Consider the following 23,115-nt stretch of genomic DNA (forward strand, 5'->3'; position numbering starts at 1 on the left):
TGGTAAATGGCGTTAGGGTTGCTCTGAGGAGTCATTTTCAGTCTTCATAAGACTACTCGACCCCCAAAACCTATGTCGTGACACCAAAAGGAAGTATATAGGTCTGATGGTTCCTGAAATATTACATAATCACTGCAACACATCCGCCATTTTAAAAAATGTAATCCAGAAAATTTTGGACTGGATCAGCAATGTCTACCCAAGCTAAATTGCTTCTAGCCAGCGTCCTCCCCTCCCTGGGTGCCGAAGGCGCCTCTCCCTTTGGTACCGCATGGTCTTCTTCGAGTGCAAGGTGAGGCAGGATTCATAACAGAACGTGTATTTGTAAAACACACGTTCACCTGTGGAATCTTGGTGCTGAACAACAGATGTTTATTATTATACAACTCAAATGGTACCCATTTTATCAACCTCAGAAGGATGAAAGGTTGAGTGGACCTGCTGGGATTTGAACCCATGACCAGGAGTGGAGGTCGAAGACAGGCACCTACAGTGGACGCATTTGTCCACTAAGCATCCATACCCAGACATGGCATAGTCGTGGTCCTCAAAGAAGCAGAAGTTACAAACCTCATGAGAGTCTGACCATGGATACTTTGCATGGCACTGTAAGCTGTTCTGGTAGAGAGTCCATTCAATCACAAACTGAGGAGCCATATTCTGTGGCTCAAAGCTTGATTAAGATGTCACATAGGCCAATGTCTTTAGGGACTACGTTGCTGTGAGTCGACCTTCGGCTACAAGCTATCCATTGCTAACTGGTCCTCTGATGCTGGGTGTCGATTTTCCACTATGTCGGCCTGAAAAACGTGACACGTTGAATCTCAGATCTGTCGGTATACATCAGAACCAGATAGCAGAAGAAAACAATTTAAGATGGCATCGATGCCCAAGTGCATTGTTCACGGAGGAAGGAGTCACGCTACGCCTCATGACTCGCAGACCTTTATGCTTTCTTTGAAGTTATGCTATACTAGATGAAATGCTATAAACTTTTTTGATCCCCACCTAGATGACGCTAATAGTGCACAGAAAGGTGGAAGTCTGCCTCTCCTCCTACGCCACTATACCGGCACACAGAATTGATTCGATGAGGCATGGCTGAAAGTGCTATAATCCGACAGGAGGAATTCCAGGGCCTGCGTAAGACTCCCATCTCTTTGGAATGGGATCTGTTAGATTTGAGGGTCTCTAGGTGGCACAGGTAGGTACTTGTGACAAATAGGGACCCTTACCTCTAGTCAGGATAAGGGGATTACACTCCTAAAATAACCCCTGCTCACCCCCTTGGTAGCTTGGCACGAGCAGACAGTTTTATCTCAGAGGTAGTGTGTAAAGCATTTGTGACCACATATAGTAACTCAGTGACAACACTATAGATGGACACCACACAAGGTTTTATATCCAATAATAAGTATACTTGATATAGTTTTACCACAAGACCATAAACGACAAAAATACACTATACTGTTACTTTAAGATGGTAGTTTTAGCTTAGTTAAGTTCTTAAGATGCGACACTATGCGTCAATGTACCTTACGATGCGTTGCGTTGCGTTTCCATGACAAGCAATGTTGCAGCGAGGGAAATGCGGCAAAGTTCAGTTGCAAAGAAATAAAGACGTGAAGATCTTCCAGATGCGGCACGCTTCTCCGGGGATGTGAGAAGTTCTCGGTTCGATGCATAGACTGCAGCGACGACACCATTGTTCAGAAGTGCGACGGCAACAGCTCCAACTGTGACATTCTTCTCCCACGATGCGTGAAGCTTCCACGCAATGAGACAACTACAGCGGCGACATCCTTCTTCAGAAATGCAACAGCAGCCGCTCCGACGGCGGCGCGCTTCTCGGGGATGCGAGGCGCTTTTCTCGATGCGGTGCAATGCAACAGCTCCAGTGGCGACACCCTTGCTCAGAAGTGCGACGGCAGGCAGCAGCGACGGCGACACGCTTCCTCTTCATTGCGGCACGCTTCTCTCGATGCGGTGCAGTGCGACAACTCCAGCGGCGACACCCTTGTTCAGAAGTGCGACGGCAGCAGCAGCGACGGCAACACGCTTCGATCTCATTGCGTTGCGCTTCCAGCTACTTGCAACACGCAGTTCCTCAGAATCCCCCAAAGCAGCAGGAGCAGGCACTTCCACAAGAACTCTGGGGAGCTGGGGGGTGAGTCTGTTGTCCCTGTTTTCCCTGAGACTTCAGCAGGAGGCAAGCTCTTTTCCAAGCCCTTGGAGATCCTTCACAAGTTGAAAGCAAAGTACACAAAGTTCCTTTTCTCCTTTCTTTGGCAGTAAGGCACCACTGCAGGCCAACCCCCCAAGCAGCCCTTCAGTGTGGGAATAGTCTCTCCTCAGTTTCTTCAGGTTCCTCTTCTCAGTAAAGGTTTCTTCTTGTAGTCCAAAGAGCTCTAATTTCATGGGATCAGGGTCCCAATATTTATACCCCAAAATCCTTTGTTCTCTGAGGGGAGAGGGAACTGAGCCCAGTCCAAACCAGTTCTGAAGCACTCTGTTTACCAGACTTCCCCTTTCCTTTCACAATGCAGGGCAGAAACATCAGACGCCCCACAGGAGATGGAGCTAGCATTGTGGAAGGCAAGTACAGTCCTGGAGCACTTTGTTGACAGGACTCCTTCTCTTATTTCAGTGTGCAGGGCAGAGACATCAGCCACTCCCCAGGAGGTGGAGCCAGCATTGTGGAAGGCAGGCACAGCCCTATTCAAGGTTCAGGTGCAACTCCTCCCTCCCATCTAGATGCAGATCTCTCTATTCACCACTGGGCTGACTCATCCTTTCTCTTGGAATGCCCCAGCTCTGTCACTCACAAATCCAGACAAAGGAATACACAACCTAGCAGAGGCAGGACTTGAAAGGTTAGGCAAGCAAATGCCTACTCTAAAAGTGATATTTGCAAACAAAGAATGTTAAAACCAACTTCACTAAAAGATGCATTTTATCATTCTGAGTCCAGGCATACTATACTCAAATTTCTACCATGTTCTCCGAGTCTGTTAGAATTATTACACTTTATAATCCTAACAGGCCATTCTGGCCTATGGAGAACAGGTAACCTTGCAATAGTGAAAAACAAAAATGGCTGTAATTCACTATTAGGACATGCCACACACATCAGGGCTTGTCCTACCTTATACTTACAATGCGCCCTGCCCGTGGGTCTACCATAGGGATAACTGATATGAAGAAAAGGGAAGGTTTAGGGACTGGCAAGTGGGTGCACTTGCCCAGTCAGCATGACAGTACCAGACTGCATGCAGGGTCTGTAATGGCAGACCTTAGACACATTTTATAAGGCTGCTTCTGTGGGTGGCACAACCAGTGCTGCAAGCCCACCATCAGCATTTGGATTTACACGCCCTGGGCACACTCAGTGCACTAGACTAGGGTCTGACAAGTAAACCAAATAGCCAAACATGGAACCACTGATTAATATATCAATTTACAATAGGGGGCACTTGCACTGTGGCACTGGACAGCAGTGGCACAGTGCCCAAAGCATCGAACACCAGCAAAAATACATGAGGCAACAGTAAAATTGGAAGGGAGACCCACACCAATGGTGCCAGGTCTAACACGATCACATGTTGGAAATTTTCAAAGCTATGGATTCCTTTACACCCCCAGCGACACCACTAGTTTGGACTCACTCCACCACTCATGCATCCCCCTGAATGACTTGATTATATCTAGTTGGTAAATGTCAGTTATTTATTCATTGTAATGCAAGTATATGGAACTTTTTGCCCACCACAGTTGACAATGTATGTCTTTATGCACCACTATGTACCACAATCTTAACATACCAGAGGTCGTCCCACAGGAGATTGGATTATCTCTCAGTATTTATGAACCAGCGAACGGGGGGGGGGGGGTTTCTCTTCTTATTTATTATAATGTCAGTATTAGGACTGCTGCGACAATATACAGGGCAATCTTGTTTATGCTCGGACTGTTTCCTTTCTCAGATGTTCACGATATGCAATTTGTGTTTCTCCTATTTTATTGTCATTATGTATTGATCAGATGTCTAACTTTATTTCTTTTGGAAATGTGTCGATATATTTACTATGGACAATGCTTTTGTGTTCTTTGCTACTGCCTTTGTAATACACATCTACTATTGATATGGACAGTCGTCCTTCTTATGTTGTACTATTTGTACAATTAATAAAAGTGTTAAAAAAAACCAGTGCACAGAAAAACATCAGTAGTCATTGTGAAATTTCAAAATATCTATCACAAAATATTTTGATATGGCATGTATCAAGGATCACAGTACTTCTAGACCTCTTCGCCGAAAAAATTGACGCGTATGCAGTTCGCACGGCCCCCGGCCGTCCTCTGCACACGCCCACTGACGTCGGATGGCAGGGGGCTGTCTGACACATCGAAGAGGCTTAAGTGTAGGCTTTTATTCACAGGATATTGTTGAATCCAGCCATAAGCAAATTCTTGCATGCAATACCACCTTATACATTAAGCAAAAACTTACCAGGTTTCTTTGGGCTGTTTTTAACATTCCTGGATGGAGACGTTCGACCAATCATACCATTTGAGGTTTGTTCCATTCTTTCAGAGCTAGCAAAGAAATTTGAGAAGCAAAGCAGCAGGTCACTTTTTAAATTAGTAAACAGGTGTTGATTATTCCATGCTATCAATAATCCTGCCATGTAATGCTAGCCAAGGGTGAATGCTCAAAATATTTTGGAACAAAAAAAAAAGCCACGTGCAGCAGAATTAGGGAATGTCTTTATTAAATACCACACATTTAGGGTCTGGATCTCTATTATTCTCCATTATTTGATACCAACCGTGAATTCAAAATCAATGTTAACGGGTGCATCCAATGGCGAAATTAATCTAATCTAGATTCACTGTGCACAGAGCAGCATATGGTACCTTAGATAATAGAGAGTACAGTTACTACGAGAAGAAAAGTTACTTTGTGTGACTAATGAAACCATTTTCTGAGGCTCACGGGTGTTCAGTGGTTACAGGGAAGTATCCTTGCTTAGGTGTTACCATTGGTGCTCCAGGACCAAAGTTCTTTTGTATTCCACTTTAGCAAGCGCTATTCACCTTACGTTTCTAGGATTGTGCAAGGGATTCATATTCTCCACTAAAAAGTCAATTTGGAATAACAGTACAAAATTTGTACAAGCTTTTTCAGTGTTCAAAAGGGAGAAAGTTTAATCTCATTGCAAAATAACTCCAAATGTCTTGTAGAATGAAGAATAAAATGTGATGACCACTCTTCATTAATGGCAAATACTCTGAACCCATGAAAGGTCTTTGAAGTATCAAAACAAAAAACAGTTATGTCGACTTGAGATACTGTCTTCAGCCTTCCCCAGGCAAAAGGCCCACACATTCCTAAAAACTGTGTTTTTTAAATTAAATTAATCTATTGGCTCTCTGTAGGTCTACTGAAATGCATTTGGACATTAACCAAAATTGTATGGCACATCTGATTTACAGTATATAAAAAAAAAATATTTGAACACTAAAACCACATTGGCAAATTCACTCAAGAAGGACTTCATGCATTAAGCGATTGGATAGATGTGCACTCTGTGATACACCACAAGGTTCTAGCGTGCGGGATCATTATCAATGAGCACCTCCTCACTGGAAGGAGGATACAATGCAACATGCTCAATTTTTTATAAAGTTGCATTATCTTTGTGATTAAAATTCTGTATGTGAGATTGCATAGGTGACGTTCATTGCTGGCAGCGATTATAGATAAGGGTGCAGGCATTTTTACCGTTTGAGGACAGGTTGCTTACTGGTCCATCCAGTTCACTGTAGCTGGGGTTGCTCATCTATCCTCATGTGTGGGACATGCAGGTAGTGTGCTCTGTCAAAGTGCTCTGCTGTGATGCTTAATGGAAGGTGTCCATTTGGGCAAGATGAGCTTGTTTGCACACAATGATGGTCTCCATGCTGGCCTTAACTAGGAGGCCCGTCCTTCTATTCAGGATAACCTCCATGAAACTCGCTTTCATTTGTTGGGTGGGTTCAGGGTGGCATTCCTTTTCTTTGCCTCATGTAAGTTCTCTTCTACAGGGACTCACTTTCCTGAGTTTCTGGCTGCGGCCTAGCAATGGTGGGCTACTAGATGGCGCTGTCAGGAGTCGTAATGCATTCCCATATTGGGGAGTTCAAACTTATAAGCCAGTGAAAACAGACAAAGAAATGATGTAAACCTCCTCCTTCATTCAAACAAGAACTTGAAATATTGTTCAGCTCATGTTTCCGGTCTCCGCCACCAAATTTGGATAACTACTGCTGACCCCCTGCTTGAGCTAATAATTTATCTGTACATCGAGGCAATCCTTCAGATCAGTGTTGGATATGTACAGTGCCAGGAAAGAGACTCATTTAAGCTGCCCTCCCTCAGGCTTGGACCAATCCCCGAATAATAGAACTTGTTGCTGTGCTTACCTTGCGTGACTTGGATCTAGTATGCACTGAAACATGCATGAAAACTAACCGATTGAAGATTTGTGTGGAAGATGCCTTTGAGAACCTTGACCATCCAGGTGGCAAGAGACCCCGGCAGCCCTACAGACCGCCTACCTGATGGCAAAATTGAGATCAAAGAAACACTCCCTTGCTCAAGGAACTATGGAGATGCTTTTTGCATTGTCAGTGGAGGTCCTGCACTATTCCCAAGACATTACCCCTATCTGCCCACACAAATCCCAAGTAAGATCTATGGGTATTTTACCTTTTATATGCCCCTCAGTGTTTGTTCATGACCGGTTGTCTAGAGTCAGCTGGTTAATTCTAGAGCCATTTGAAACCTACTTCAACATTTCAGTTCTGACTATATCGCAGTTCGAAGTTTAATATTGGCCTAAAGGATAGGTCCAGCTTTGGAACGAGAAAGTAACCAGAGTAGTCCCCTTTACGGAGTTTTTTCCTGGGGACTCTTTCTATTGCTTGCTTTAGTAGGAGCAACATTATTTCCTGTTGGAGTAACTCCTTTCTGAAGCATCTTTGCCCTTAGTGTCACTGTGGGTATTTTTTTGTCTAGTCACTCAGTGCAATACCTGTGCTATATTATATACAGTATCCATTTGTCCAAGGTGGTGAAATCATTATACGGGAAGATAAACCTTAACTTTCCTAGCCTCAATGTAAAAAGAAGAAGGCAGCTGAACTTAAGGTCACTGACCGGCTGCTGGGCTCTGACCATGCTGGACAACATGGCAGTAGTTACAATAGTTCACCAGAGCCTGATGGGTTGTCTGGTGGGAGTAGCACTGAGGGACTATATCACAGTGGAAACACCGGATAATGGGGTAAGCATCCCACATCATTTATACAAAATACAAGTGCAATTGGATGGGGATGTACCCAGAAACATTAATGTTCTCTTTTGGGAGGACTCAATTAAAGCATACAATATTCTTTTGGCTGAAAAGGATTGATCAGTTAACAAAAGAAGGAGGGAGTGAGAGGATATGCTAGGTTTGTCCTCCACATCAAATATCACATTAAAAATGAGAACCCAGCTATGGCAAGGAGACTAAGGGGTCGATCAGGATGGCGGACGGAAGAGCCACCGCGGCCCTGGAGTAGGCGGAAAAAGCCTTTTCCGTGTCCGCCTGCCGCGGATACTCCGTCCGCCATATCAGGATAGGAAAACGTGTCAAATTTCCGTCCGCGACGGAAAAACACGCTCCGCCGGCCAACTACACATGACCACGCGGCGGACGGAACACATCCAAACGCTCCGCCGTACGCACTGACGTCGAAGACCGTCCCCCAAATCAAGATGGCGGAAAACACACATAAAACCGCTGCGGAAAAACAACCTGTCTTAACACGGCGGAATCCCCACAGCGAACATAGGTGACACAGCCGAGATACCCACCGCAAGCTGACCACCACCATGGACCCGGCGCTACACGCTTTCCCGATGCTCTTCGCGATCCACCACGTCCTAGTCATGGCCTACTATGGACGACGACGCAGGTAAGGTACAAACCATTGGCTGTCTGGAGGGGAATATCAGCAAGGGACGTGACGTAGGGAGGGGGAGTGTCATGTTACCGAAACCACTGATGAGAAGCATATACGAATACACATTAGCAGGACGCAAGCAGGAATGACAACGACAGACCACGAGACTTGATAGACTACCTTTATTGTCAAATAATAGGGGTCAAATCACAGTGTATGCGTGAACATGGGCAAAGTGGGCACCAGAGCAGGTACAACATAGCAGGTAACGAGAGGGCAGTATGCAGTATCAGAGCATCAACAGGGCATTGTGCATTACAGAGCAGGTACATCAGAGGCAGGTAACGAGAGGGCAGTATGCAGTATCAGAGCATCAACAGGGCATTGTGCATTACAGAGCAGGTACATCATAGGCAGGTAACGAGAGGCCAGTATGCAGTATCAGAGCATCAACAGGGCATTGTAGAGTACAGAGCAGGTACATCATAGGCAGGTAACGAGAGGGCAGTATGCAGTATCAGAGCATCAACAGGGCATTGTAGAGTACAGAGCAGGTACATCATAGGCAGGTAACGAGAGGGCAGTATGCAGTATCAGAGCATCAACAGGGCATTGTAGAGTACAGAGCAGGTACATCAGAGGCAGCACGTGAGAGGGGCCAAGTGCATCAACAGTCCATTGCACAGAACAGTCACATCACTGGCAGCACATGAGAGGGCAGAATGCAGTATCAGAACAGCAACAGGGCAGTGTGGCCAACAGAGCAGGTACATCAGAGGCAGCACGTGAGAGGGGCTAAGTGCATCAACAGTCCATTGCACAGAACAGCTCCATCAGAGGCAGCACGTGAGAGGGGCCAAGTGCATCAACAGTCCATTGCACAGAACAGCTCCATCAGAGGCAGCACGTGAGAGGGGCCAAGTGCATCAACAGTCCATTGCACAGAACAGCTCCATCAGAGGCAGCACGTGAGAGGGGCCAAGTGCATCAACAGTCCATTGCACAGAACAGCTCCATCAGAGGCAGCACGTGAGAGGGGCCAAGTGCATCAACAGTCCATTGCACAGAACAGTCACATCACTGGCAGCACATGAGAGGGCAGAATGCAGTATCAGAACAGCAACAGGGCAGTGTGGCCAACAGAGCAGGTACATCAGAGGCAGGTAACGAGAGGGCAGCATGCAGTATCAGAGCATCAACAGGGCATTGTGCATTACAGAGCAGGTACATCATAGGCAGGTAACGAGAGGCCAGTATGCAGTATCAGAGCATCAACAGGGCATTGTAGAGTACAGAGCAGGTACATCATAGGCAGGTAACGAGAGGGCAGTATGCAGTATCAGAGCATCAACAGGGCATTGTAGAGTACAGAGCAGGTACATCATAGGCAGGTAACGAGAGGGCAGTATGCAGTATCAGAGCATCAACAGGGCATTGTGCATTACAGAGCAGGTACATCATAGGCAGGTAACGAGAGGCCAGTATGCAGTATCAGAGCATCAACAGGGCATTGTAGAGTACAGAGCAGGTACATCATAGGCAGGTAACGAGAGGGCAGTATGCAGTATCAGAGCATCAACAGGGCATTGTAGAGTACAGAGCAGGTACATCATAGGCAGGTAACGAGAGGGCAGAATGCAGTATCAGAACAGCAACAGGGCAGTGTGGCCAACAGAGCAGGTACATCAGAGGCAGGTAACGAGAGGGCAGCATGCAGTATCAGAGCATCAACAGGGCATTGTGCATTACAGAGCAGGTACATCAGAGGCAGGTAACGAGAGGCCAGTATGCAGTATCAGAGCATCAACAGGGCATTGTGCATTACAGAGCAGGTACATCAGAGGCAGGTAACGAGAGGGCAGTATGCAGTATCAGAGCATCAACAGGGCATTGTGCATTACAGAGCAGGTACATCAGAGGCAGGTAACGAGAGGCCAGTATGCAGTATCAGAGCATCAACAGGGCATTGTGCATTACAGAGCAGGTACATCAGAGGCAGCACAACTACGTGTCCCTACCAACCCGTCACAGGGACCACAAGAGTGCCACGCAGTTCTCAATGGACACACCATGTGAATTAACATTTGAGTGAAGTGTACAGCACGTCACATCACAGAATCAGGGGGGACTGCGTGAACTACCTGCCTCGGACACACTGGCAGCACCAGCAACAGGAGTGTGAGACACAGCCACAGCCCGAGTGACACACACATGGGCCACGGACCCAGACACACTGGCAGCACCAGCAACAGGAGTGTGAGACACAGCCACAGCCCGAGTGACACACACATGGGCCACGGACCCAGACACACTGGCAGCACCAGCAACAGGAGTGTGAGACACAGCCACAGCCCGAGTGACACACACATGGGCCACGGACCCAGACACACTGGCAGCACCAGCAACAGGAGTGTGAGACACAGCCACAGCCCGAGTGACACACACATGGGCCACGGACCCAGACACACTGGCAGCACCAGCAACAGGAGTGTGAGACACAGCCACAGATGTAGTCACTGACACGTGAGCCACTGACCCAGACAGACTGCCAGCACCAGAAACAGGAGTGTGCAACACAGCCACAGATCTTCTAACTGACACGTGAGCCATAGACCCAGATACACTGCCAGGACCTGCAACAGGAGAGGGCACAACTGACACTGTGCCACCATCTGATACATGAGAGTCAACTGCACCGGCGCCACTGGGACAACTGAAATGATGAGCCACAGGGCTGTATGGGCCAGGAGGCAGGGTGGGCCTGGGAGCTGGGGATAGCTCACCTAGAGCCAAATCGGGGTTTGCAGGTGTCAATGGTGTGTGTCTGCGTTTCTTAGGGAGGTGTGAGTGCACCCTGGACAGGACAGGACTGCCAAGTGGTGGGGACTCCAAAGAATCACCACCCAGTATAGGTGGAGCAACTGCTGCCGGGGATCTGGTTTCGGGGGACGTGCTGGAGCCTGCTTGTCGTTTGCTCTGTGCCTGCCGCCTGGACTCGGAATGATGTGTAATGGGGGATGCAACAACAGGGGACACCCTCCTCTGCTTCTGACTGGCCTGGATGGGAGTGGAGGTATGGGGGGACTCCGCCGCGGAGACATCAGTTTGGCGTTTAGTAGAAAACATCAGCCTCAGTGCAGCCAGGGGTGAAGTATGCCTGTCCTTGATTGCGCCATTGTCCATGCTAGATGCCTTGTCCGTAGGATGTGCCTTATCCTTAGGTGGAGTGTTGTCTCTGGATGTAGCCTGTGCCCTGCTCGCCGCCCTGTTCCTGCCAGCAGACTTGTCGTCTGTGGTGCACCTGCCTCCAGCAGACACCTGCTCCCTGTGTGTGTCGCTGCCCTTGGGAGTGTTCCTATCCACTGCTGTGGGCCTGCTCTTGGGAGTCTCCCTGCTCTTAGTAGGTGCCTTAGTCTTCTCACTGTCCTTGGGAGTGTTCCTATCCACTGCTGTGGGCCTGCTCTTGGGGGTCTCCCTGCTCTCAGTAGGTGCCTTAGTCTTCTCACTGTCCTTGGGAGTGTTCCTATCCACTGCTGTGGGCCTGCTCTTGGGGGTCTCCCTGCTCTCAGTAGGTGCCTTAGTCTTCTCACTGTCCTTGGGAGTGTTCCTATCCACTGCTGTGGGCCTGCTCTTGGGGGTCTCCCTGCTCTCAGTAGGTGCCTTAGTCTTCTCACTGTCCTTGGGAGTGTTCCTATCCACTGCTGTGGGCCTGCTCTTGGGGGTCTCCCTGCTCTCAGTAGGTGCCTTAGTCTTCTCACTGTCCTTGGGAGTGTTCCTATCCACTGATGTGGGCCTGCTCTTGGGAGTCTCCCTGCTCTTAGTAGGTGCCTTAGTCTTCTCACTGTCCTTGGGAGTGTTCCTATCCACTGCTGTGGGCCTGCTCTTGGGGGTCTCCCTGCTCTTAGTAGGTGCCTTAGTCTTCTCACTGTCCTTGGGAGTGTTCCTATCCACTGCTGTGGGCCTGCTCTTGGGAGTCTCCCTGCTCTCAGTAGGTGCCTTTGTCTTCTGACTGGCCTTGTCCAAGGAACAGTCCATGGACATGTGAGTATCCCTTGCCTTCGGAGTACCTTTCGTGTTGAATGCCTGTGTAGCTCCGGAAGGCATGTCCCCCAACAACACTTGTGGATCCTGTGTGTGTACTCCAGTGCATCTGACGTCGTCTACGTGAACAGATTTAGCTGATCTAGGGGATGGGGTCTGTGCCCTGCGTGCCCTGACGTGCTGTCTGACGCTGCTTCTAGTGCAATAACCTGTATTTGAGTCCTGCTCTGAATAATCACTACCCCCTGAGACATCCAGCGGTGTAGATGGGGAAACAGAAGTAGCACCCTGTTCATTCGACTGTACTATTGCAGACGACACACTGCTTGCCAATGACTGCACTGTCCTGTGTAGACCTGCAAGATCGCCATGCATCCCTTCCATGAATGCCACCACCTGCCCCAACTTCCTATCATGATCCTGGAAAGCATTTGTCATATTGGTCTGACCCACACACAGCTGTCGCAGCAGATCAACGGCCTCAGCACACAGTGCATTTTGGCTCACCGTGGCAGGGGCAGCGGTGCCTGCACCGAACGCCACTCTGCTCCCCCTACTCCTTCGGCCACGAACAATACATGGTGCAGTTGGCGGAAGTGTGGGCCCTGTGTGCTGTCTTCCGACAGAAGGTGATGAGTGCCCACTCCCAGTCTGTGACAACAGTGCAGGCTCACCAAGAGTGTCCGACGAGGAGGACGATGGTGTCTCCACATGCGAGTCCTCAGGGACGGTCCTGTCCCCCTCTCCGGCGCTGGCCTCCTCCGTGTCAGTCTGCGTGTGTGCGAAGTCTGAGCCGGACTCATTTCCTCGGCTACTCTCCACCGTCTGTGGCTGAGTGTCCTCTGTCAAAGCTGAAATGCACAGAAAAGATGTGTGAGTCATGGGCACACTCACGTACAGAAGGAACAGGATAGCCAAATCACATAGCAGACAAAGGTTCATGAGCCCTCAGCCTGCACATGGCCCACCCCTACCAGTCATCCTCACATTTTCTGCCATGGGGACATGGACCACTAGGGGATGTGCTTTAACACTCAACTACTAAGCAAGTGGCGTGTCAACATGGCGGACCTGGATGTCAAATGAGTACCACCCAATGGGACCAAAATGCCATCACAGGCATACATACGCAACACGGAACTCAATGGTGTGTCTGTGCACCAATACATGCATAGCACTCACAAGTTTCCTACACAGACAGTATGCTCACCGCTAGTTTGCTGTTGATCGGCACTCAGACGTTCGGCCAGTTCAGGATGCGTCACTGCAATGATACGGTGCATGAGAGGGGTCATGGAGCGTCGGGCCAGACGGGGCGTCCTTGGAATCAGGCCCAGTGTTACTTCCGCTACATTCTTGCTCAGCCTGGAAATGTCGTCCCAGCGTTTGTGGCAGTGTGTATGTCGTCTGTTGCACACCCCCAATGCCCGTACTTCCCGTGCTATGGTCCTCCACAGGTCCTTGCGAAGGTGCAGCTTGACCTACCATGATGGGAGACAAAAGGGTTTAAGTCAGTGGACAGGTGGCCTGTCACACACATAGGGGCAAGACGTTACTGTCAGCAGCCATGCACAATCAGGAACATATGTCTAGCCCACACTACACAGCTAAGATATAAATAGGCCTGATCATTTGGCCCCCTCATGCACACCAACATGTCCCACACTGCACTTACCACCCGTCCCGGTGCGCCGTAGAGGCGTCCATAGTTGCGGAGTACACCGTCCACGAGGACATCAAGCTCCGCGGCGGTGAAGGGTCGAGACCGGATCTCTTTGCCTCTCGACATGGCAAGATCACGGAGTATGGCACTAGAGCAGCAGTCGGTGGTCAGCTCAGCAGCAGCAGCAGGTCGAGGTGATGGTCACAGGCAGCAGTCGGTGGTCAGCTCAGCAGCAGCAGCAGGTCGAGGTGATGGTCACAGGCAGCAGTCGGTGGTCAGCTCAGCAGCAGCAGCAGGTCGAGGTGATGGTCACAGGCAGCACTGGTCCCCAGGGTAGGAAGTTTCATGTTGGCCAAGACACATATATAGGGCCCTCAGCACGTGTCAGTGGCATACGTCGCCAGCAATTGGTCAGCCCTGGGAGCGTGATCGTGAAATGGGCCAATGACTGGCCCTGTTGTTGCGGTGCACAGCTTCCGCTACTTGCGATTGGCCGTATGCGGCCAGCGTCCCTCTTCCCATTGGCTGCATGTGCAGGGACCGTGACGGGCACACATCGGCAACCGCACGTGCAAGCTTCAGGCACGGATGCTTCAGTTGCAACAATGTACTATCACTGGCGCCTCCATGGCGGGGCACGTACACAGCGGGGGAGGTGCAGGCCTATACACCCTGCAGATGTACTCAATGGACATGCCAGTTCATGACCCCCCTTACAGTCACCTTGCATCATCCACCGTACACCGGCCGGAGCGGCCGGCCCATGAACAACCGCCGTGCCCGGCCATGAACACAACCGCCATGGCCGTGCCCGGCCATGAACAACCGCCGTGCCCGGCCATGAACACAACCGCCATGGCCGTGCCCGGCCATGAACAACCGCCGTGCCCGGCCATGAACACAACCGCCATGGCCGTGCCCGGCCATGAACAACCGCCGTGCCCGGCCATGAACACAACCGCCATGGCCGTGCCCGGCCATGAACAACCGCCGTGCCCGGCCATGAACACAACCGCCATGGCCGTGCCCGGCCATGAACATCCGCCGTGCCCGGCCATGAACACAACCGCCATGGCCGGGACCGGCGGTTGTTCATGGCCGGGCACGGCCATGGCGGTTGTGTTCATGGCCGGGCACGGCGGTTGTTCATGGCCGGGCACGGCCATGGCGGTTGTGTTCATGGCCGGGCACGGCGGTTGTTCATGGCCGGGCACGGCCATGGCGGTTGTGTTCATGGCCGGGCACGGCGGTTGTTCATGGGCCGGCCGCTCCGGCCGGTGTACGGTGGATGATGCAAGGTGACTGTAAGGGGGGTCATGAACTGGCATGTCCATTGAGTACATCTGCAGGGTGTATAGGCCTGCACCTCCCCCGCTGTGTACGTGCCCCGCCATGGAGGCGCCAGTGATAGTACATTGTTGCAACTGAAGCATCCGTGCCTGAAGCTTGCACGTGCGGTTGCCGATGTGTGCCCGTCACGGTCCCTGCACATGCAGCCAATGGGAAGAGGGACGCAGGCCGCATTCTGCCTTTGGGAAGTAGCGGAAGTTGAGCACCGCCATGGCGGCGCCAAATATGTGATCTTGTCAGACGCTGCACCGTGATGTGTTGTGTGCAGTTGCGTCATGAGGGATGTGAGCGTGATTGTGAAAGGTCATATGTCATACAATATAGCATGTGTGTCCATACAATGGACATCGGTCGGCACACAATGGCCAACAGATGTGCATTCGTACGTGTTGACGTCGGGTTTGACCCTACAGACGTTGTTACATCTTCACAACTACACAGTACATCACGGCTGTGTGGCCAATTCATGCATCTGTTGTCGGTTTATTGTTGTGTCGAGGTGACTACAGTGGTGGTGGTACACATGCATTCCGTGTATGTGATTTATACGTTCTGTCACCATGCATGTCATTACCGTATGCACATCATCATTGGTGGTGGCATTTGTGCTTGATGACATGGCGTGTGTAAACTTATCGTTTGTGTGCATGCAGTTGCATGAGTGTCTGTGATGTGTCTACGATACATTAGGGTGACGACTGGAGTTATGTCAGTAAGGTACACATGTGATGGAGTTGTACACGTATGCGTCGTTTGTACGTTGACCTAAGTTACATCTCTCTCCCACACAGGAGGGCTCCAAATGTGCATCGCCCATACACTCAGCTGGAGGATATGGTAGACGAGGAGGTGATTCGGAAATTCAGGCTGGATCGACGTCGGTTGCTGGAGCTTGTGGCTCAATTGGCTCCTCATCTGCAGCCACGTAGAACGTATCCTGGCTCGTTTACACCCACTGCAAAGGTCATGGCGGTACTACATTTCTTCGCTACTGGCACATTTCAGTATACAGTTGGAGGTGCCGGGGGTATGTCACAGGCAATGTTCAGCACGGTTCTTCGGGATGTGTTAACAGCTATGATGCTGTACAAGGATGAGTACATACATTTCCCACGTCCGGAAGAGTTGCCAGCTGTCAAAGCTGGTTTCTATGCACTGGGCCACATACCTCACGTTGTGGGCTCAATTGATGGCACGCACATCGCGCTCATTCCACCACGGGCACGCGAACAAGTGTTCAGGAATCGGAAACACTTTCATTCGCTGAACGTGCAGGTGGTGTGCCTGGCGAGCAACATCATCTCCCATGTGTGTGCAAGATTTCCTGGATCCGCACATGACGCCCACATCATGCGAACCAGCAATGTCCCACGACTCATGGCAAATCTGCCACCCGGTCAAGCGTGGCTTGTTGGTGAGTGTGCAGTGGGGACTCTTGTGATCTCTGTGTTGCATGGGGTACCCACCATATCTTGTTCTGATGTTTGTCTCTGTCATCCCCCTACATAGGCGACTCGGCTTACCCAAACCGGCCCTGGCTCCTCAGTCCCCTACGTAATCCGAGGACGGCGGGTGAAATGCGGTACAATGAGGCACATGGAAGGACACGGAGAGTCATCGAACGTACCTTTGGACTGCTGAAGTCTAGGTTTCGGTGCCTCGATAAGACCGGAGGGGCACTGCCTTACTCACCAGGAAAAGTATGCAAGATCGTGATTGCCTGCTGCATGCTCCACAACCTGGCAGTACGCAATGACATTGAACTGCTGTTGGACCCTGAAGACGAAGGAGTTCCTCGGCCTCCCATCCCACCCATGTCGACTGATGAGGATAGTGGTGAGGAGGAAGGTGTGGACCAGAGGCGCCAGCTCATTGATCGCTACTTCCCTTGAATGTGAGTATCTACCTCTAGTGGCGGTTGACAATGCCTCATGTATGTTATCTGGTGTTGTGTGGATATGGGGTTATTCAGCTGGGTGTGGTTTGTGATGGTTGCACATGTGTGTCTTCATGTCTTTGGACATAGGAGTGTCCATGATGTGTGTGCTCCCATCCCATGCTTGTGTGATGGTTGTCGTTTGTGTAATGTTGCTGTGCATTGTGTTGTGATGTGTGTGAATCTCTTTACTGACGTGTGTTTGCTGTCTCTGGTTTTCTCTAGGTCACTCCCGCAGCGCCATGATCATGTGCGACTATGATCCCTGTACCTGTTTACGTCTGTATCTGATGGCAATCATGTGAATAAACATGGAGGCAAAACATCATTGTGTGAGTAAATGCAATTTATTGACAGGTTGTGCTTTTGTGCTGGTGAATATATACAAGTAAGTGGGAGGGAGGGAGTTGGAGTTGTAGGTAATGGCAGATGAAATGTCCGTGCTGACACCACATTGGGGGGTGTCAGGCTAGTCCAGCAGACCAGTGGCAATGATTGTCTATGTGGGACAGGATGGTTTGCAGGGTGAATGTCTGGCACAGGCAGTGGCATTGTCAAGGTCGTCCCCTCTTGGAGCGTGTGCCTGGCGCTCCAACACTGCTCTCAGCAACTTCCTGCCTCGGACGCCCCCTCCGTCTCGGAGGTGGTACAGAGGCAGCTGGGAGGGCAGGTTGGTGATGGGCCACATCCGTCGCCAGGGGCTCAGGTGGTGGTGGCGGCGGTGGAGGCGGAGGCGGAGGCGACGGGGGAGGCGGAGGTGACGGTGGCGGTGGCGCTGACACACATGGTGGAGGAGGGGGGGGGGTTGTTCCGGGCAACCCATTCCCTCCACATCGTTGCCTGCTGGCCCATGATCACCAACATCTGGCCAAGGATGCCAGAGATCTCGCGCAGGCTGTTGGTGTTGTCCACTGAGTCCTCGTGAACACGATCAGCGTTTGCCTGGGACCGGTCGTATGAGGCCTGGCACCTGGCAAGAGCTTGTAGGGACTGTGCCACTGGCTCGGGTAGCTGTCCCTCCTCTGACCGGCGGTGTGTGGGTCGCCTGATTGGCAGTTGTCCCGTTGCCTGTGTTTGTGGCCCACTCACCCTGCTTGTGTGTGGGGCCGTTGGACCAGCGTTGCGCGCTGGGTCATGCTGGGTGGCACCGGCAGGAGTCGTGGTGCTCGTGGTAGTGGTGGTAGTGGTGGTACTGGTGGTGGTGGGGACTGTGCAGATCACAGAGACGGGTGCCGCGGGAGTCACACATGCGACGTTGGTCGGTCCCGGGAGTCCCTGTGAGCCAGATGGCCCTGGCTGCGTGCTTGGTCCCGCTCCATCCTCCGCCCCGGAGCTGCCTGTGTCGTCGTCGGCAGAGAGTCCTGTAGGTGTGGGAGGCGAGGCTGGCGGCCGGGTACTGCTTTCCCCAGTCAGTTGACGATCACCTGAGGGACAAGATCGAGCAGGTCAGTAATGTGGACAGTACATGGTTACATTGATTTGTAGACATTTCTGTTTCCTGTCGCACACACCCCACCCTCCACCACCACCGCCACCCTCCCCGTGCACATGGGGGCCTGTTGGGAGTTGTAGTTTGGGCCTCTCACACACCCCACCCTCCACCACCACCGCCACCCTCCCCGTGCACATGGGGGCCTGTTGGGAGTTGTAGTTTGGGCCTCTCACACACCCCACCCTCCACCACCACCGCCACCCTCCCCGTGCACATGGGGGCCTGTTGGGAGTTGTAGTTTGGGCCTCTCACACACCCCACCCTCCACCACCGCCACCCTCCCCGTGCACATGGGGGCCTGTTGGGAGTTGTAGTTTGGGCCTCTCACACACCCCACCCTCCACCACCGCCACCCTCCCCGTGCACATGGGGGCCTGTTGGGAGTTGTAGTTTGGGCCTCTCACACACCCCACCCTCCACCACCGCCACCCTCCCCGTGCACATGGGGGCCTGTTGGGAGTTGTAGTTTGGGCCTCTCACACACCCCACCCTCCACCACCACCGCCACCCTCCCCGTGCACATGGGGGCCTGTTGGGAGTTGTAGTTTGGGCCTCTCACACACCCCACCCTCCACCACCGCCACCACCACCACCACCCTCCCCGTGAACATGGGGGCCTGTTGGGAGCCATGGACATGTTAGTGTGTTGGTGTCCGACGTGCATGGGTTGGGGCGTGGGGGATGTTTCTTCTCAGTTGTGTGAGCCTGACCATGTCGTGCTGATCGTGGTGCTTGGTTTGTACTCACCAGTCTCTTCTCCTTCGTCAAGGCCGTCTAGGCTCTCTGGGTGTAGTATCACCAGCACCTTCTCCTCCCAATCGGTGTAGGGTATGGGCTCCGGGGGTGTGCCACCGCCAGTAAGATTGGCTCTGGCGTGGTTTTTCGCTCGGATGCCCTTGACCCTGGTCTTAAGGTCATGCCACCGCCTCTGAATGTCGTGCTTGGTCCTCGGCACAGTCCCCGACGCATTCACACGAGTGACGATCCTGTCCCACATGTGGTTCTTTTGCGCCACGGTCGTCTGCTGGACTTGGGCCCCGAAGATGTTGGGCTCCACACGGATAATTTCATCTACCATTACCCGCAACTCTGTCTCCGTGAATTTGGGGTTTTTTTTGGGTGCCATGGTGTGTGGTGCTCAGTGTGTGAGTTGAGTGAGTTGGGAGGTGCAGGTGTGTGGTGTGTGATGTGTAGGATTTGTGTGGTGGGTGTTTGTGTGGTAGGGTGGTGGGTGGGTGTCTTCTATGTGATTTTATGTGAGTTAGCAGTGTCTCGAATGGCCCTCTTGCTGGCAGCAATGCTGTGGTGCAAGGGATTGTGGTTGTGTGGGGGTGTCTTTTTATAGTCGTGTCTCGATGGTTGTTGGCAGTCAGGTGGTAGGTGGGCGTGTTGACTTGTGTGCATTATTGGATAATTGGGACGTGTCATGGTGGCTTGTGCTGGGGGGGGGGGCCTTGTCAATGTTCGTATGTTTGCTTAGGACTTGCGGTGCACTTTCATACATTTGTTAGGCGCTAGGGATGTTGTGCGTGTTGGCCTTCCGCCCTGATGCTGTGGTTCTCGTTGCATTGTTTCCGCCGCGGACGTGGATGGCTGTGAGTTCCGTTGTACGGGCGGATTTATCCTAATTGCGGCCACGGAGTATTCTCAGGGATGGCGGTACATGTTTTATTTTCCGCGGTCATTTCCGTCCGCGGCAGTGGTTGTTCATTGGACTCCGTCCGCCGCGGACGGACTTGGTTGTGTTCCGTCCACCGCGGACGGTGTTGGTTGTGTTCCGTCCGCCGCGGTCGGAGTTTCGTGACATGAATATCCTAATCCCAACCGCGGTTTCTCCGCGGCGCTGCCGGGAGTAAAATTTCCCCCACCATGGCGGACAGTACCCATTTCCGTCCGCCATCCTAATCGGCCCCTAACTCTCCACTGGAGAAAACAGTTTTCTAGTAAAACCATCACCCACCAGGGTAACCCGTTGGTGGCATGCTTCATCATCGGGTCCATTCCGTTCCTTCATGGAGTGGGATGTGCTCAAGCATAACCGCAGCACTTTGAGATGTGGACAGGCTACCACAAAGACGTCCACCCATTACATGGAAAGAAAACACACAGTGCAGGATTACCAATGGGTTATCCTTGAGGACATCAAGGACACAGTGAATTCTGAACCGAAATTGTTCGAAAGAGAACACGGCTATGTTTTTAGACTCAAGACATAGAGGGCCTGAACTATAATATCCCATGGAATCAATTTATTAGAGGATTACTGCCCCAGGAAAGTAAAACCAGTTTTGGCATAATGCACCTTTCTCTCACCTAAGTGGACTATTCAGCTAATTTTACACCATTAACTTATGCAAGTCTACTAAATATATCAGTTGGAGATAAGGGAGCACTGAACCTGATCCCTATTAAATGCCCATAATTTCATGGTTTTCACTTTTGTAACATACCTCCCTCCAACCCTCTATCTTTAATTAAGTATATAAATATATAATCTATTCCAAGAAAAGAAATTCCGTGTATTGAAAACAGGACTTCCACATATCTTTTTATACTCTAATGGAACCTAGTGGATGCTCCATGAACGACCGCCATCTTCGTATTGTCAGTAGTCTAGCCTTTTTTGGAGCACGAGGATGCAACATCCCAAGCTTCAAACTAGTCTTAATCATCCGGCGGTCACTGCATCAGTAATATGCGGTACCCGGCCGTGCACCAAGTAGGTTGCAAGGCAGAGGCTGAGCCTTGGAGTAGTTCGCACAGCACATGCCACCTGTTTGCCTTAATTGTTTTCTCTTGCTTTGGGCATATGCAGATTTAACAAAAATCTCCCCTATGGACAATATTGATTAATGCAACCCACTTTCTCATTAGTGTGTGACTACAGGCTTCCCTCCCTCGTAGAACCATAATGCACAATTCTAGCATCTTATATGTATGTGGTGTGTTTTTTATCGTAATATATGTGTGTGTAAAGTGCTTTTTACATTGGTATAGGTTTGTGAGGTTTTAAAACCACGAATTTGTTTTGCTGGATTACAAATTTCCATTTGGGTTACACTAGATGTGTCCACTCATGATGTTTTTATCTCACATTTTCCTTCACCCAGAGGTGCTAATGACAATGAGATGGATATGTAGGACACAGAAGGAATATGTGTACGGCCATAGTGCTGTACAGTCTAACTCTTCGTTATATCTCCACAGAAATACGGATAGTAATCACCAAGTAGGTGATAAATGTACATGCACTAATTCCTTAGCATGCAATGAGTGTGCCTTCTACGTAATACAGCAGGAGTGGTACCAGGGAGTTAGTTCCACTAGGTCCTGATGAAAAGCCAATACGGGTATTGGTTGAAGCATGTCGACCATGTAGGAAAGCAGGCACATAATATCATGCTATCCTATCTCTTCCCCCCCCCCCCCAATGTTTTTAATCATACCAGCTAGAAGCCAGAATAAAAAGGTTACACCTACTAGCCAGGTATTTTTTCTCTTCATTTTAGCATTGAAACCCCCTCTTCACTCATATTTTTATCACCATCTCCTTTATCACTGTATAATCTTGAAAGGGCTCCCTCGTAGTCTGTAGGTCGCAGCACGCCCACCTCCGTAGCGTAATGGGATTGACCTGCCGATAAAGCATGCCAGCAACGGGTAATTTTGGTGGATGAGGGTTTCATAAGAAAACTCTGTTTTCCCCAGTGGACCGTTCATCTCCTTGACATAGCTAGGTTCTAGTTTTTTGATGTGAAAAGGATTGATCACCAGACTTTATAATGTAGTGCTCAAACAGAGAAATGGTAATTTCACCTGCTTTTTCTGACCGCTTTCCAGAATCAATTAAACACTCATATGCCGAGGAGTGGGCGCTAACTCTAACTGCTGCATTATATCACAGCCATGTGGGGTGGGATAACGGTTCTTCTTACCATGAGATACCACGGAGAACAACCCCACAACCTCAGAGACAATACCCAATTAAGAATGGACCTAAAAAACAGGTTAGGGAAATCCTCCAACACAACTTGAATGCCAAGGTATAATAGAAACTGGCACCTCATCAATGAATAATCCCGTGTTTCCCCCTGATGAAACCTAAATCATGCATATGGTCTAGTATTAGACTACAGATACGTGTGTGCACAGCTACTAGCACATTTGCAGTACAAAATGCACATAGTCCTGCACTAATGAACAAAATAGTGCGGACGAAATGCAAAGCAACACTAGATATCACAAATTGATTTTTTTGCCAGAATATAACACTTGGAAGCAGATATTTGACTGCATTTGCGGGGGGCATTTTCCGGCGGGGCAAAGGTGCGGACACTTACCTTGTGGCAGGACGCTCCTGGGGGGTTAACGCTGTAGGTCACCCCGCCGCCGCATTCCAGATCACCGCGGCCGGGGGACTACAGCTCCCAGCGAGCTTTGCGAGGACTTCCTGATTCCCGCCCACATCGCGCCCGGAGGCGCTACTTAGTTGGAGTTGCTCCCTCCGCGTCGCGGGACGCGTGCGGGTGACGCCGGGAGAAGCCTGGGACAAGGGCAGGCCCTCTGTGGCCCTCAGAGGCACGAGGAGGCCGGGACGGGCCTCCCCATTTGGCTCTAACGAAGGAGGAGGTATCGGGTTGT

At 50.7% G+C, this 23,115-nt stretch overlaps 1 protein-coding gene across 2 annotated transcripts in view; it reads right to left on the reverse strand.

The window, feature by feature from the left end:
- Positions 1 to 23,115, reverse strand: part of LOC144829387 (uncharacterized) — an 815,409-nt gene that overhangs the window by 531,250 nt on the left and 261,044 nt on the right. For both annotated transcript variants that reach the window (XM_078688502.1, XM_078688493.1), the window contains exon 6: positions 4,511 to 4,596. In XM_078688502.1, coding sequence (XP_078544628.1) covers positions 4,511 to 4,596 — 86 coding nt within the window. The remainder of the gene's footprint in view (positions 1 to 4,510; positions 4,597 to 23,115) is intronic.

The sequence above is a fragment of the Lissotriton helveticus genome, chromosome 1_1, assembly GCF_964261635.1.
Source record: "Lissotriton helveticus chromosome 1_1, aLisHel1.1, whole genome shotgun sequence".
In the NCBI taxonomy this organism is placed as follows: Eukaryota; Metazoa; Chordata; class Amphibia; order Caudata; family Salamandridae; genus Lissotriton; species Lissotriton helveticus.